General features: G+C 34.8%; 2 protein-coding genes across 2 annotated transcripts; one reads left to right on the top strand and one right to left on the bottom strand.

Moving 5' to 3' along the window:
* Nucleotides 1-254: 254 nt before the first annotated feature.
* Nucleotides 255-1,220, top strand: LOC128101788 (olfactory receptor 1038-like). The gene has a single exon (XM_052725161.1). It carries the CDS (start codon nucleotides 255-257, stop codon nucleotides 1,218-1,220), a length of 966 nt encoding a protein of 321 aa, XP_052581121.1.
* A 6,472-nt stretch (nucleotides 1,221-7,692) lies between these two features.
* LOC128101985 (olfactory receptor 5M9) lies at nucleotides 7,693-8,625 on the bottom strand. Its single transcript, XM_052725459.1, has one exon. It carries the CDS (start codon nucleotides 8,623-8,625, stop codon nucleotides 7,693-7,695), a length of 933 nt encoding a protein of 310 aa, XP_052581419.1.
* Nucleotides 8,626-12,695: the final 4,070 nt, after the last annotated feature.

Below are 12,695 nucleotides of genomic sequence, written 5' to 3'. Positions count from 1 at the left end.
TCAACCACTGAACAATAACCACAGCCCAATTAGTTTATTTTTATTTCTACAATTTGCCTTTGGTTGCTTTAGAAAATTAGAAGCCATTGGGAGAGTTGAAAATTGACATATTTGCTATGCTACTGTATTGAACAACATTGTCTCACAAACCATAACACAACACAGTTGTATTTGATTACAATGTCTTTGTCTCCCCCAAACATTTTTCTTAGTCTTGTCTTGCTTTTGCTTTTCAGCTGTTAACACTTGAAGAAATGATTGGGAGGAACAACACTGGAGTGACAGAATTCATTCTTTTAGGGTTGGCAGTCCATAGAGAGATAGAAATCATTCTCTTTCTGCTCATTCTAGTGGTCTACAGTCTGACTTTGGTGGGAAATGTAGGAATGATTACATTAATCAGATTGGATTCTCGACTCCACACCCCCATGTACTTCTTCCTCAGTAATCTGGCCTTTGTGGACCTTTGCTATTCCTCTTCAGTGGCCCCCAAGTTCCTGGAGACCCTCCTCACCAATAGAAGGTCTATATCTTTCTATGCCTGTGCAACCCAGCTCGGTTTTTTCCTGAGCTTCTTGATTTCAGAGATGTTCCTCCTCGCAGTAATGGCTTATGATCGCTATGTGGCCGTTTGTAATCCTCTGCTGTACATGGTGGTCATGTCCCAGAAGGTGTGCCTACGGCTTGTAATGGGTCCCTACTTTTACAGCTTTGCTGTTGCTTTGCTCCACACAGTAGTTACATTCAAACTGATCTACTGTGGTCCCAATATAATCAATCACTTTTATTGTGATGATGTCCCTTTGATGGCTCTTGCCTGCTCAGACACCAGCCTCAAGGAGATTTTGATATTCATCTTTGCTGGATTCAACATGATCAGTTCTTTGACCACTGTCCTGATTTCTTACTTATACATTGTGGCTGCTATCTTGAGAATCCAGTCCACAGAAGGGAGGTGCAAAGCCTTCTCAACATGTGCTTCTCATCTCACTGCTGTGACTATATTCTATGGGACACTCATCTTCATGTATCTGCAGCCAAAATCAAGCCATTCCCTTGACACAGACAAAATGGCCTCAGTGTTTTACACAATTGTCATTCCCATGCTCAATCCCATGATCTACAGCTTAAGGAATCAGGAGGTAAAGAATGCTCTGAGGAAAGCCCTTGAAAAATGCTATGTAGTACCTCTAAGGCACCTTAAGAAAGGAATTTCTTGATCAGGACCAACGTGATGTACAGACATATCTTTTGTATCTCTGAAATAAACTAATTTTTATCATACTTCTAATAAGTAAAGACCTTCCATTTTCTACGTACATGTTAGAGTTCGGTAGCATGACAAACACAATGGAAGGTAGGTAGAGAAGTAGACAGATAAGAGATAAATGATACATGATGACAGACAGACAAATAGATTGATGATAGATGGATGAATAGATAGAGATACATAGATAGATTGATAGATAGATAGATAGATAGATAGATAGATAGATAGATAGATAGATAGATAGATAGGTAGGTAGGTAGGTAGGTAGGTAGATAGATAGATAGATAGATAGATAGATAGATAGATAGATAGACAGACAGATAGGCAGATAGAAAGATAGATAGATAGAAGATATATTTCTAGGGGATGACTTAGTTGATAAAGCACTTATCCTACAAGCATGCAATCCTGACTCTGAATCTGCAGTTCCCACTTAAATTTGAACATGGGAATGGACATCTATAATCCCAGTACTCCTATGGGAAGATGGGAGGGTGAGACAGAAGTATCTCAGAAGCTTATAAGCCAACCAACATGGTATAGTCAAGGATGAACAGTTGGAGACCTTGTCTCAAACAATGTAGGAGGTGAAAGCCAACATCACAGGTTGTTGTCTGACCTCCACACAGATATCTTGGCACAGGTGTGCCTGTGCTTACACATGAACACACACACACACACACACACACACACACACACACACACACACACACACACACAAGATTTTTTTTCAAATGACACTAGTTTAAGGTTGTAATAAATGATTATTGACTGCATGTGTAGCTCTGATGTCACTGAACAGAAAGCTCCTATACAGTTGATAAATCTAGCTTTTGGCTTTCTACTTTCTTTCCTGTTTAGTACATTAGTAAAAGATAATAGATGAACCAAAGATGTGATCTTCTAAGAAAACTTTTTAGAATTTATTTCTTCTTTTTTTGTGCAAATAAGTGTTTTGTCTGCATGTAAGTAAGTTGATCATGTGCATATCTGATATGCTTGAAGACTAGAAGAGAGTGTCAGATTCCCTGACCCACCAGTTGGTGCTGAGTCTTTAACCCAGCTCCTATGTAAGAGAAGCAAGTGCTCTTAACCACTGAGATATTTCTCCAAGCCCTTGGATATCTCATGATCCTATGTAACTTCTTGCTCCTTATCTGTACCATATATGCTAGCCATCACTTTTTATTGTACCATTAACAACCACAGTTGTTGTTTCTTTTGGAAATTACTTTATGTAGCAGTTAACTTTATGTGCCAAGTGGACTATACAATGCCTACATAGTTGCCAATTCTTTATTTCTAGGTGTGTCCATGGGGGGGTTTCTAGAAGACATTAGCACATAAAATCTGCAGAGGAGGCAACTCTCATTAATGTGAGCAGACATAGCCTGATCTGTTGAAGACAGAAACAGAACAAATAATGTAGTGCAAGGGTGATTTTTCTCTTGCCTCTTTTAGCTGAGATATCTGCCTTCCCTCAGGCACCATATTGTGGTTTTTGAGACTTTAGACTCTGGGACATATGCCAGCTCATCAGCTTTCAGCCTGAGCCTGGAAGATATTTGCGTATACAAGATATACACCTCATATTGAATTCAATCATCATCTACCAATACATATGATATTTATTTGCAAGTAACTTATTTTGGAACATATCAGGTCTATCTATCTATCGTCTATCATCTGTCCATTTACCTAATCCCTTTATATTTATCACTTTAGAAAAACTTTCTTGGAACCAATTAACACATACACTGACAAGTTGTCATTTTCATTACAGAAATCTGAAAATCAGGTTCTGGAGACTATTTCTTTCTGTTACCTATCTCAAGCAAAACTGAAAACTAATGTCTCAATTACCTAAGCAAAGTAGTGATTTGAATTTTTTTCAATTCTTGAAAAAAATGAAGATATTGCAATATAATGAGTGTAAAATGCCATGTCTTAAAACTAATTAGCCAGTACTGCAGCTGTCAGGAGTCTAAGAGTCGAGCTTTGCTTGGGAGTAGTAGTTAAGGGACAGTAACACAAAACACATAATGAGGTAGCTCACATGTATGAGAACGTAATAATCCATGCCTTCTAGGAGTAACGTTTTCCGTCTGGGAGGGGACCTTTGTACAAACTACATTTTTGAAATCATACTTTAAATTATTTAAAAACTAGTAGGTCTTCATGGGTTTGTCCATATATGGTTAATTTTGTTTAACTCACCACTTCCCTTCTATTCCTCATCTCTCTGCCTCCCTTCCATAAAAACCTTTAAACACAATATCCCCTTGACATCTTTCTTTCATATCTCAAGTATTCTATTATCTCCTCCAAATATTTTAATTGTGTTTCAAGAGAGTAAGCTTCTATTTGTCTTTTGTATATGACCTTCGTTTTGATTAACCCATCTTTCACACTGCCCCTTCATTTTCTTGAAATTTATGCCTGCCTCCATGCTTATCTGTTCCCAGAAGTTCCCCTTTCTATTTTCATTTTACCTGTCTTCTAATATCTATGTTTCCTAGTGAGGACTCTTTAGAGTTTCCTAGTTTTCAAATGTGTTCATGTCAAACACACAAAACAACAGAATTGAAACTAGAATCCACATGAAAGAAAATATGAAGTATTTGTCTTACTGCATCTGGATTGCCTCACTCGGTGTCTTAAGTTATGTTACAAAAAGAATTAAGTTAGGAACTCATCTTTGAAAATTGTATGGGCTTAAGTCATTCTATATTATATTAGAACAAATTTTATGATTAAATTTGAATGTTAGAGATTAATGAGGTGACGTTTTCATCACATTGAACTATGTGTTTTGTGATTTTAAATTTAAAAAGTCTTTTGGATGTTAAAATTCAAATTTCATGTCAAGTACATGTGATATTAAATATTACATTCCTTTCCAACCATTTAAATATGTATTTTAGTGCCCAGGCCGCATGAAAACAGAATGAACAGTAAGCCAGATTTAACCCATAGGTAGCACTTAGCCAAACCACAGTCTGGCTGAATAATGTCTTGACATTTCTATTTCAACATATCCTTTTGCTTTCTGAAGTATTATTATTTTATTAAATTTTTTACATTGTACAAATGTAGGGTTGATTGTAATGTTTTGATATATGCCTGAATTGTGTACTTGTCAAAACAGCATAACTATCACAACTTCCACCCGAAACATTCGCCTTTTCTCTGAGTTGAAACATTCAAAATCATCTTCAAGATATTCCATAACATAATTATGAATGACTATAGTTACCCTGCTATGCTATACAAAACTAGGAATTATTTATGCTTTCCAACTACTGCTTTAGATTTTTTTAACAATGTTCTTCTCTCCCATCCTCTCTAGCTCCATTAAGCCATTACACATTTTTGGCAGAAAAGTAAAATGGTATGGACTTTATTGAAAATCACAGGTAGGTTCTTCAAAAAAATAACTATTGGACCCAGAGATCCTACAGTTAGTCACAGACTCAAAAGAAATAACATCAATGTGTTTAATTATTTTTCAGCTCTCTTCACAGTATTAAAGGCAAGGAATTAATAAACTAAGTGTCCATCAATAGATGAATACATCATACTGGTATATATGAAGCAATACAATATCATTCATTCATTAAAATATGAAAATTTGTCATTTTCACAGTATAGGCAAGCATGGAAGTCTCAATTAAGTGAAAGAAATAGCTACAAGAATAGTTGTATTACCAGAACTCACTCATAATGAATACATGGAATGAAGTAAGGTACAATGACTACATTTTCAAATTTTCGAAATAATAGAGAAAATCAACCTAGAGAAGGAACAATGTATTTAGGCTCACAGTCTCAGAAATCTTAGTACATGATTCTTTGGGCACATTTCTGTGAGCCTGTAGCAGGTCAGAACATCATGGTGGGAAGGCTGCAATGGAAGCAAGTAGACTGAGGAAGGCACTGGGATCAGAATGTCCCCTTCCAAGGCACACCTCAGTAACGGACTTCTTCCATCTGGGCCCATGCCCTAAGTTTTCGTCACCTCTTACAACACCAACAGTTGATATCAAAGTCTTTTGCATATGGATTTTGTGGAGATTTATTTTTCAAGCCATAAAAATGGCTAAATTATGGTTTTATATTTTAGAATTAATTTTTACATATGTCCCAGCCAACTTCATTAACCACCATCTTAAACATTAAAAATCCATTCAACTTTCTTCTCAAGGTACTAATTTAACCATTGGAGAGCTTCAATAGTTCAAAGAAGTAAGTGATAACTCAAAGACATAACCTGAGCCAGAATATGATAATCAGTAGAAGGAAGCATCAGGGTACCCTAAGTGTAATTAAAGATTCATCTTTAAATACAATGATATAGCAAGACAGAAGTTAGGGTGTGGATAATACATGAACTCATGTCATGATCCAACACAACCATTTCAGTGACAGTACCTTTAATTCCTTGATGATTTCACAAATGTATATTAATTTTAACCACTTTCATCCCCATTATTATCTCACATGCCCCTCCCTCTCCTTCTGATACCTTTCTTTTTTCCAAGAAGTTCCCTTCTTATTTTTGTGTAATGTATGGGTGTACGCATGTGTGTGTGTGTGTGTGTGTGTGTGTGTGTGTGTGTATTAGTTTTATTAGATTTGCTTGCATCTACACAGGAGCTTATTTATTGGAAGAAGGGGATCAATGATGATGCCATTGGAGTACATGATCACCTTTTCTTCAACAACTAATTACTACCATTAGTCCTTCAGAGAGCAGAGGAACATTTTTTAAAAGATGAGGAGAAAGTCTATTGACTGAAGCCTTGAATAGAAAGTTTTAAGTGCTTTCCATGGCTAAAGCTTAGTATTAAAACTACACTTAGCTGAAAATAAAAAGATGGAAACAAGGTTACACAGTTTGAGTATCTATTTTTTCTCTAAAATAGAAACAGAAATAATGTATACTGAAGGGATTTCTTGACATGACCATCACAAAAACTTAGTCACTAAGTTACAGTACCAGGACCATTGTGACAAGCTACAAGTCTACAGATTTTCCATGAGAAACTCTAGAATTGATATTTCATTCTAATTCCAATGAAGCAAATATAGAGAGTTTGAAAACATAAAGAAGTTGCAAGCACAATCACAGTTCAAATCATTAATGCCATCCTACCCTCAATATCAAAATTTAGAATTGTACATACCAGCACGCTACATTTCTTAAGATGAGTTCTAAATCCTTGGATAAGAATCATTTGACAATCATCAGGAGTATTATTACTCTCTGTGTTTAAATTACCATCTTTCATTCTCTTACTCTGATTCCTCTTGCACATACTCGATTCTGTATCTCTGTTACTGAAATAATAGTTACTCAAAAATAATCTCAACCATCAGGAATGACTCCTGTCCATTTTACTGTGTGCTGGTAACAGAGCAGTATTTGCCAAGTATTTATAAATGTGCCCTTTGCCTTCAGCAAGAACAAACTAAGAATGAGTAAGGGTGGATAGACCCATCAAGATAAATTAACCTTTTAGGATTTTACATTGGGCCTCAAAAGGCTACCATTTTTAACTGTACTGATCACATTTGAATGCATACTGTAGTGGGACTTTAGTGGACTGGTTAACAGCCTGAAGCAGGTGGGAGGTTATTCACTTTTAGACTAATCTGTTAGTTCAGTGTTTGAAATGCAATATATTGTTAATGTGAAAGGGGTGGAAACAGCAATGTTGTTATATAGTGAAACTTTATACCTAAAAGTCAGATTAACATATCACAGAATTTATCCTTTACTTCTCTTTGGTTTGGTGAAGACAAGAAAGTCTTTTGTACAAGACATTTTATCATTTAACTGAGAATTCAAACACATAAGAAAGCAAATTACTGAAACACAAACAGTATTAGCTAATGAAAAGTACATACTTCGGGAGATTGTACTATGTATGATACTTGCATATTCTCAATATAGTTTCTGGGCTAAAATTTCATTTGCATATGAACATTTTATAGTATCCTTTGTATATCAAGATCGTCAAGTTTTAAAGTCCTTGGAAATAAATGAGTTCTGCCATTCCTGCTGAAACTATAGATTTTATGGAAAATCTATAGTAAAGACAGACATGGTTAACAAAAGCCTTAAGAGGTAACATTCAGCTCTAGTAAGGGACTTGTACTTTAATACTTGTTAACCAAACTTATTTGCAAATACTTCCAATAATTGAATTAACACAAGTTCTTAAATCATGTAAGTTTTCATAATATGGTTGAGTATTTAAGAGAAAATGTGCTTAATAAGGGACATTTGTGCTGTAAAGCACCACTGTGGGAAGCTGGATTTGTACAAGGGTTGTATGTAGAAAGATTTTCAAGCTAGAGATTTTATGCTTAGTCACATACATTTGAATTAACAGGCCTATAAAATATCTGCTTCAATGTCATTTTCTTAAGTTTGCCTTGGCTATTGCCTTGCTGACTGCTTCCTTCACATCTTTATTCCTGAGACTGTATATCATGGGGTTCAGCATGGGAATCACAGTGGTATAAAACACAGCCACCATCTTTCCCTGTTCCACAGACTCTTCCGTTGGCCTTCTGAGATACATGAATATAAGGGTTCCATAAAACATGGAAACAGCTGTCAGGTGTGATCCACAGGTGGAGAATGCCTTTTTCCTGCCATCAGCAGAGCGCATGCGCAACACGGCGACTACAATGAGCGTGTAAGAGATGAGAACCACTGACAGGGAATATGTGAAGTTAATTCCGGCAATAACAATCATCGTGTACTCTTTGATATGCACTCCTCCACAGGCAATCTTGATAAGAGGAGGGTCAGCACAATAGAAGTGGTTGATTTCAAAGTTTCCACAGAAATATAAACCATACGTCCACAGAGTGCAAATAAGACTCACAGAGAACCCGTAGACATAAGGCACAGAAATGAGGCGGACACAGACAGCCCTGGACATCTTGCTGCCATAGAGCAAAGGGTTGCAGATGGCCATGTAGCGATCGAAGGCCATCACGGCAAGAATATAGACCTCCACGTGGACCAGGGCAATGAAAAAGTAACACTGTATTAGACACCCCACGTAGGAAATGGTTTTTGTTTCTGATAGTAAATTTTCCAGCATTTTGGGGGTAACATTGGAGGAAAACAATACATCCACAAAGGACAAATGACTTAGAAAAAAGTACATAGGACTCTGAAGTTGGGGGCTGACGCTGATCAGAATGATCATACCAATGTTGCCCAGCAGAGTGACCATGTAAACCACCAGGAACACCACAAAGAAGAGGACCTGGAGTTCCTGACGTCTTGTCAAGCCCACAAGGAGGAATTCTGTCACATCTGTAAAATTTGGCATTGCCTTAATACAAAGTCTATGCTTCCTGGAAAGAAAAAACATATTTATAAATACATTTTTTATTCTTAAAAGTTCTTATTTAATTTTTTATCCTTGGTATACACTTTATAAAATGTTGCAGATATTTTTCATATGCCTACTGTTGAAATTAAATATACCAACATGTAAAATGGTTTGTTTGATCATGTAACAGAAAAGCTTGTGAATTTTCAAATCTGCTTCAGGGTAGCCTTGTATAGACATCCAGAATTTTAACAAATCTGTTGTGAAGGAATTTTAAATGTTATAAATTGTTAGAACGATAAAAGCTGCAGAAACTCAAAGATCCAGTTTTCCATAGTGATGCTTTACTGCATGATTATCTCTTATTTAGCATGTCTTATCCTAAATACTCAATCATATAATGAAAATTGACATGTAGTCACTCAAACTGTAATTAATTTTTGTTGATTCAGTATTATTTGGGCTGCAATTTACAAATTAGTTTTAATTAATATTACTCATGTGAAAATCTCTTACAATAGGAGGGGGGAACTGTGGTCAAGATGTATTTTACGAGAGATGAATAAATAAAAAAAGAGTTGATTATTACCTCTTATGTAAACTATTATGCAAATATTTCTTCATTGTAGATTTTGTAAAATCTATAATTTCAGCATGAATAACAAAATCAGAATTAATTCATTTCTATACTCATTTTGAGGAGCACAGAAATTTGATGATATTAGTATATAAAACATATTGTAAAATGTTCATATACGAATTAATATTTATCAGTGAAGCTGCATTGAGAATATACAAATATCCTTAGTACAGCCTAAGGTTCCCTCAGTTTATGACATTCAGGTGAAGTCATGAGCTTTCCTATGTAAAACACCTTGACTTAAAAGTAAATAATTCGTATTTTCTCATTAGGATTTAACTTGGCAGTACTTTTAAATAGTATGCAAGTTTTACATATAAAATATATAAACTACAGCATCATGGCATTTAAGAAATGTGCACTAGGACAGGCGGTGGTGGCGCACACCTTTAATCCCAGCACTTAGGAGGCAGAGTCAGGCAGATCTCTGTGAGTTCGAGGCCAGCCTGGTTTACAGAGCTAGATTCAGGACAGGCACCAAAGCTACAAAGAAACCCTGTTTCGAAAAACCACAGAAATGCACACTAAAACTAACTTCGTTTGTTCAGTAATGATCAAATGTGTGCTCTTTCAGTATATGCAATTACAGCTGTCTGGTAACAGGGATTCTCTTGATAATGGAATTCCTTAAAATGCCTAATAAATATATTTTCCCACATGCAATGTCTAGTGACACAGTTCCAGGTTTAGAATATTTGTATAAACAGTCAATTGTTTTTTTCATAAATGGTGCTATAAATAGTTTTCTGTCTGCATGTCATTTTTATAAATGAGGGCATGGAAGCAGTTAGAGATTTAGAAGCTCTCCTTGGGTCAGAGGTCTACTAACTGGCAGGATCATGCTACTAAGCAATTAATTTAGTACATCTTTTGTGTTTTTAATAGACTCTTTTCAAACTCATTAGATAACTTAGCCTAATAACATTTTAATTTTAATTTTAATTTATTATTGATTATTCTTCAAGGCAGAAACAAACCATTCAATTTTCACTTAAGTTTCTATGAATTAATTTGGGTTTCTGTAACCCCAGAGATGTCTAGGCTTCAGAGACCAAGGGCCATCACTTTTTTATTCTGCCCTAAATTCTGATGAAGTCTCAGACAAATGATCAGACAACAAGTGACTTCTGTGAAAACACCAATTTATCACATAAATGAATGTTATCTACAAAACGGTAGAATGTGTAAGTTACAGATAAGAAAATTTGAGTGTACTAGCACTGTACTTTTCTCATAAAGATAAACAACAAAATTATATATAACTTGATTTGATACTCCAATAAATTCCCAAGTCCATTTATGCTTATATTTTTAAAAAGCAGTCCAACAAATTCTTTTGATAATAAATAAGCCAGTGGAAAATGATATTAATTTTTCTTTCAAGGTGGCACCTAGAATTACTGTATCCAACTATCAATCTATACTATAACTATCCTAAAACATACAGACCTACCTTGAAGGAGGAAGAGAACAGAAAATGGTAATTTCTCAATATTTATGATATAGTGTTGCTCATTAAGAACACTGAGGTAATCTCCCAAAGGTACTACCAAAATAATTATGAAAGAAATGATGGTTGAAACACTAGCAAGATCTCCTGGGTGCAAGTCGAATAAACTTGATAGAATAAGAGCTCTGGGGTCAGCAGTCTTGACATCTTCTCATTTCTTTCCCGCTGGCACATGGCTCTGTCCACTTTCCTTCACAAAATGTCACTTGCAGATCCAAAATATCTGTGTGAGGATAGATGACTTCCACAGTGCATGCCAGATGCATCTTTGTGTCAATTTCAGATGTCAAAGGCAGAATTTGGGCAAATGGATAGAAATACAAGTATACAGTAAATTGGGAAATGATCTAAGAAATGAAGCCCATCTGCAATCAAAACCATACTTTTAATACTTTACCTAAATTTGTAAAAATATCTTTTCCCAACTTTGATAGTCATACTTATAAAGATTACAAAAACTTTTCATAGTGTGGATGTGATGATTTCAGATAGAATGGGATAACCATCTCTCTCAATACCAATTACATACGAAGAATTGAAAAAAAAATGTAATTATTTGTGTGATCCTGCTTTAACAGACTTCAGTATCTGACTTCTTTTATGGGATTGAAATTAGTATTATCCTCAGATGGAAGAAAATATGCATATGTAAAATAACTATGAGGGACTATCTTTAAACCAGTTTAGACAGCTGACAAGCTGAAGAAAATAATACTGTCCATCAACTCTAAGGTATGTTCTACATCAATTTGGTTGGCTAAGTTGAGAACAGAATTGTACTCAGGCAAAGTTTTCCTCTGCATCTTCAACATCCAAGAACTCACATGTCTTAAATTCCTTCATTCCTATTATGAAGAATGTCATTGTAGGAACACCTTTGCAGCAAAAAATTATAATTTAATATACAATAGCACAAGAAAATAAAACTTAAAAAAGCAATAAAATACTTGTTTAGTCATACTTTTTCTATACCAAAGCAAAATAATTTCTAAGAAAATTAATTTTAATAGAATAAGTTGTTAAATTGTTTGCACATCATGTACTTTATAAGTGAATACAAAAGAACATATATCATCATTTGACAGATTCCAATATAATTTTTAAGACATGGATCACCCTGAATAATTTTACTTTCAAATGCAAAAAGCAGCTAAAAATTGGTGGTACTATATCATATACACAGATAGACAAAATATTTGAGAGGAATGTCAGTTTAATTTACTAAGTTTTTCAAGAGAGCATACTTTAGAGGGACACATAGACTCTACAATGCTACCTGCCTTTCAGTTAGTCTAAACATAGTTCAAGAGAAGAAATATGAAGATTGGAATATGTGACAACATGAATATTAAAAGTGGAAGCATGGGAAAACAATGAGAAATCTATCACATCTAAAAATAACAAAAGCATTTTTAAAAAGCCATGATTTCATTATAAAAATCATAGTAATTAAATGAATCTCCCATTCACATTTAAAAAATCTGTGAAAAAAAACAATCACATAAACATAAGAAGGAAAAACAAAGTCGTGTTCTTGTTAAGATCATAATTTAAATATGCTATTTCATGTTTCCCAAAATCAGTTTCTAAGTGCATAAAAAAACCATAGACTCACATGATACATTTAAATAAGAAGGAAGAGTATATTCTAGTTCCAGCAAAGCATATTATATTAACATTTCACAAAGTGAGCCTATGAGTTCAACATTTTGTCATTTCAATTATTGTATGCACTTGAATCTGTTTTTCAGTGCATTCATAAGTATTTCTCAATACCTTTTATTTTTCTCTAATTTGCAAGTCCAATTTTTTTCCCTTTCTACCCATAAAATGTCTTAGGATTCCTGTTCTCATGTTTGAGATAATAATCTGCCTTCCCAGAAAAATAATAGAAAACAAGATAGGAAAAGTTTTATT

This window comes from Peromyscus californicus, unplaced genomic scaffold (assembly GCF_007827085.1).
Source record: "Peromyscus californicus insignis strain IS unplaced genomic scaffold, ASM782708v3 Scaffold_7__1_contigs__length_154581171, whole genome shotgun sequence".
In the NCBI taxonomy this organism is placed as follows: Eukaryota; Metazoa; Chordata; class Mammalia; order Rodentia; family Cricetidae; genus Peromyscus; species Peromyscus californicus.
The sequence above is the reverse complement of the archived record's forward strand: the minus strand, read 5'-3'. Positions and strand labels throughout refer to the sequence as shown.

Excerpts from the sequence above, each read along its gene's own strand:
- LOC128101788 (XM_052725161.1), top strand. The coding sequence starts at position 255 with ATGATTGGGAGGAACAACACTGGAGTGACAGAATTCATTCTTTTAGGG.
- LOC128101985 (XM_052725459.1), bottom strand. The coding sequence starts at position 8,625 with ATGCCAAATTTTACAGATGTGACAGAATTCCTCCTTGTGGGCTTGACA.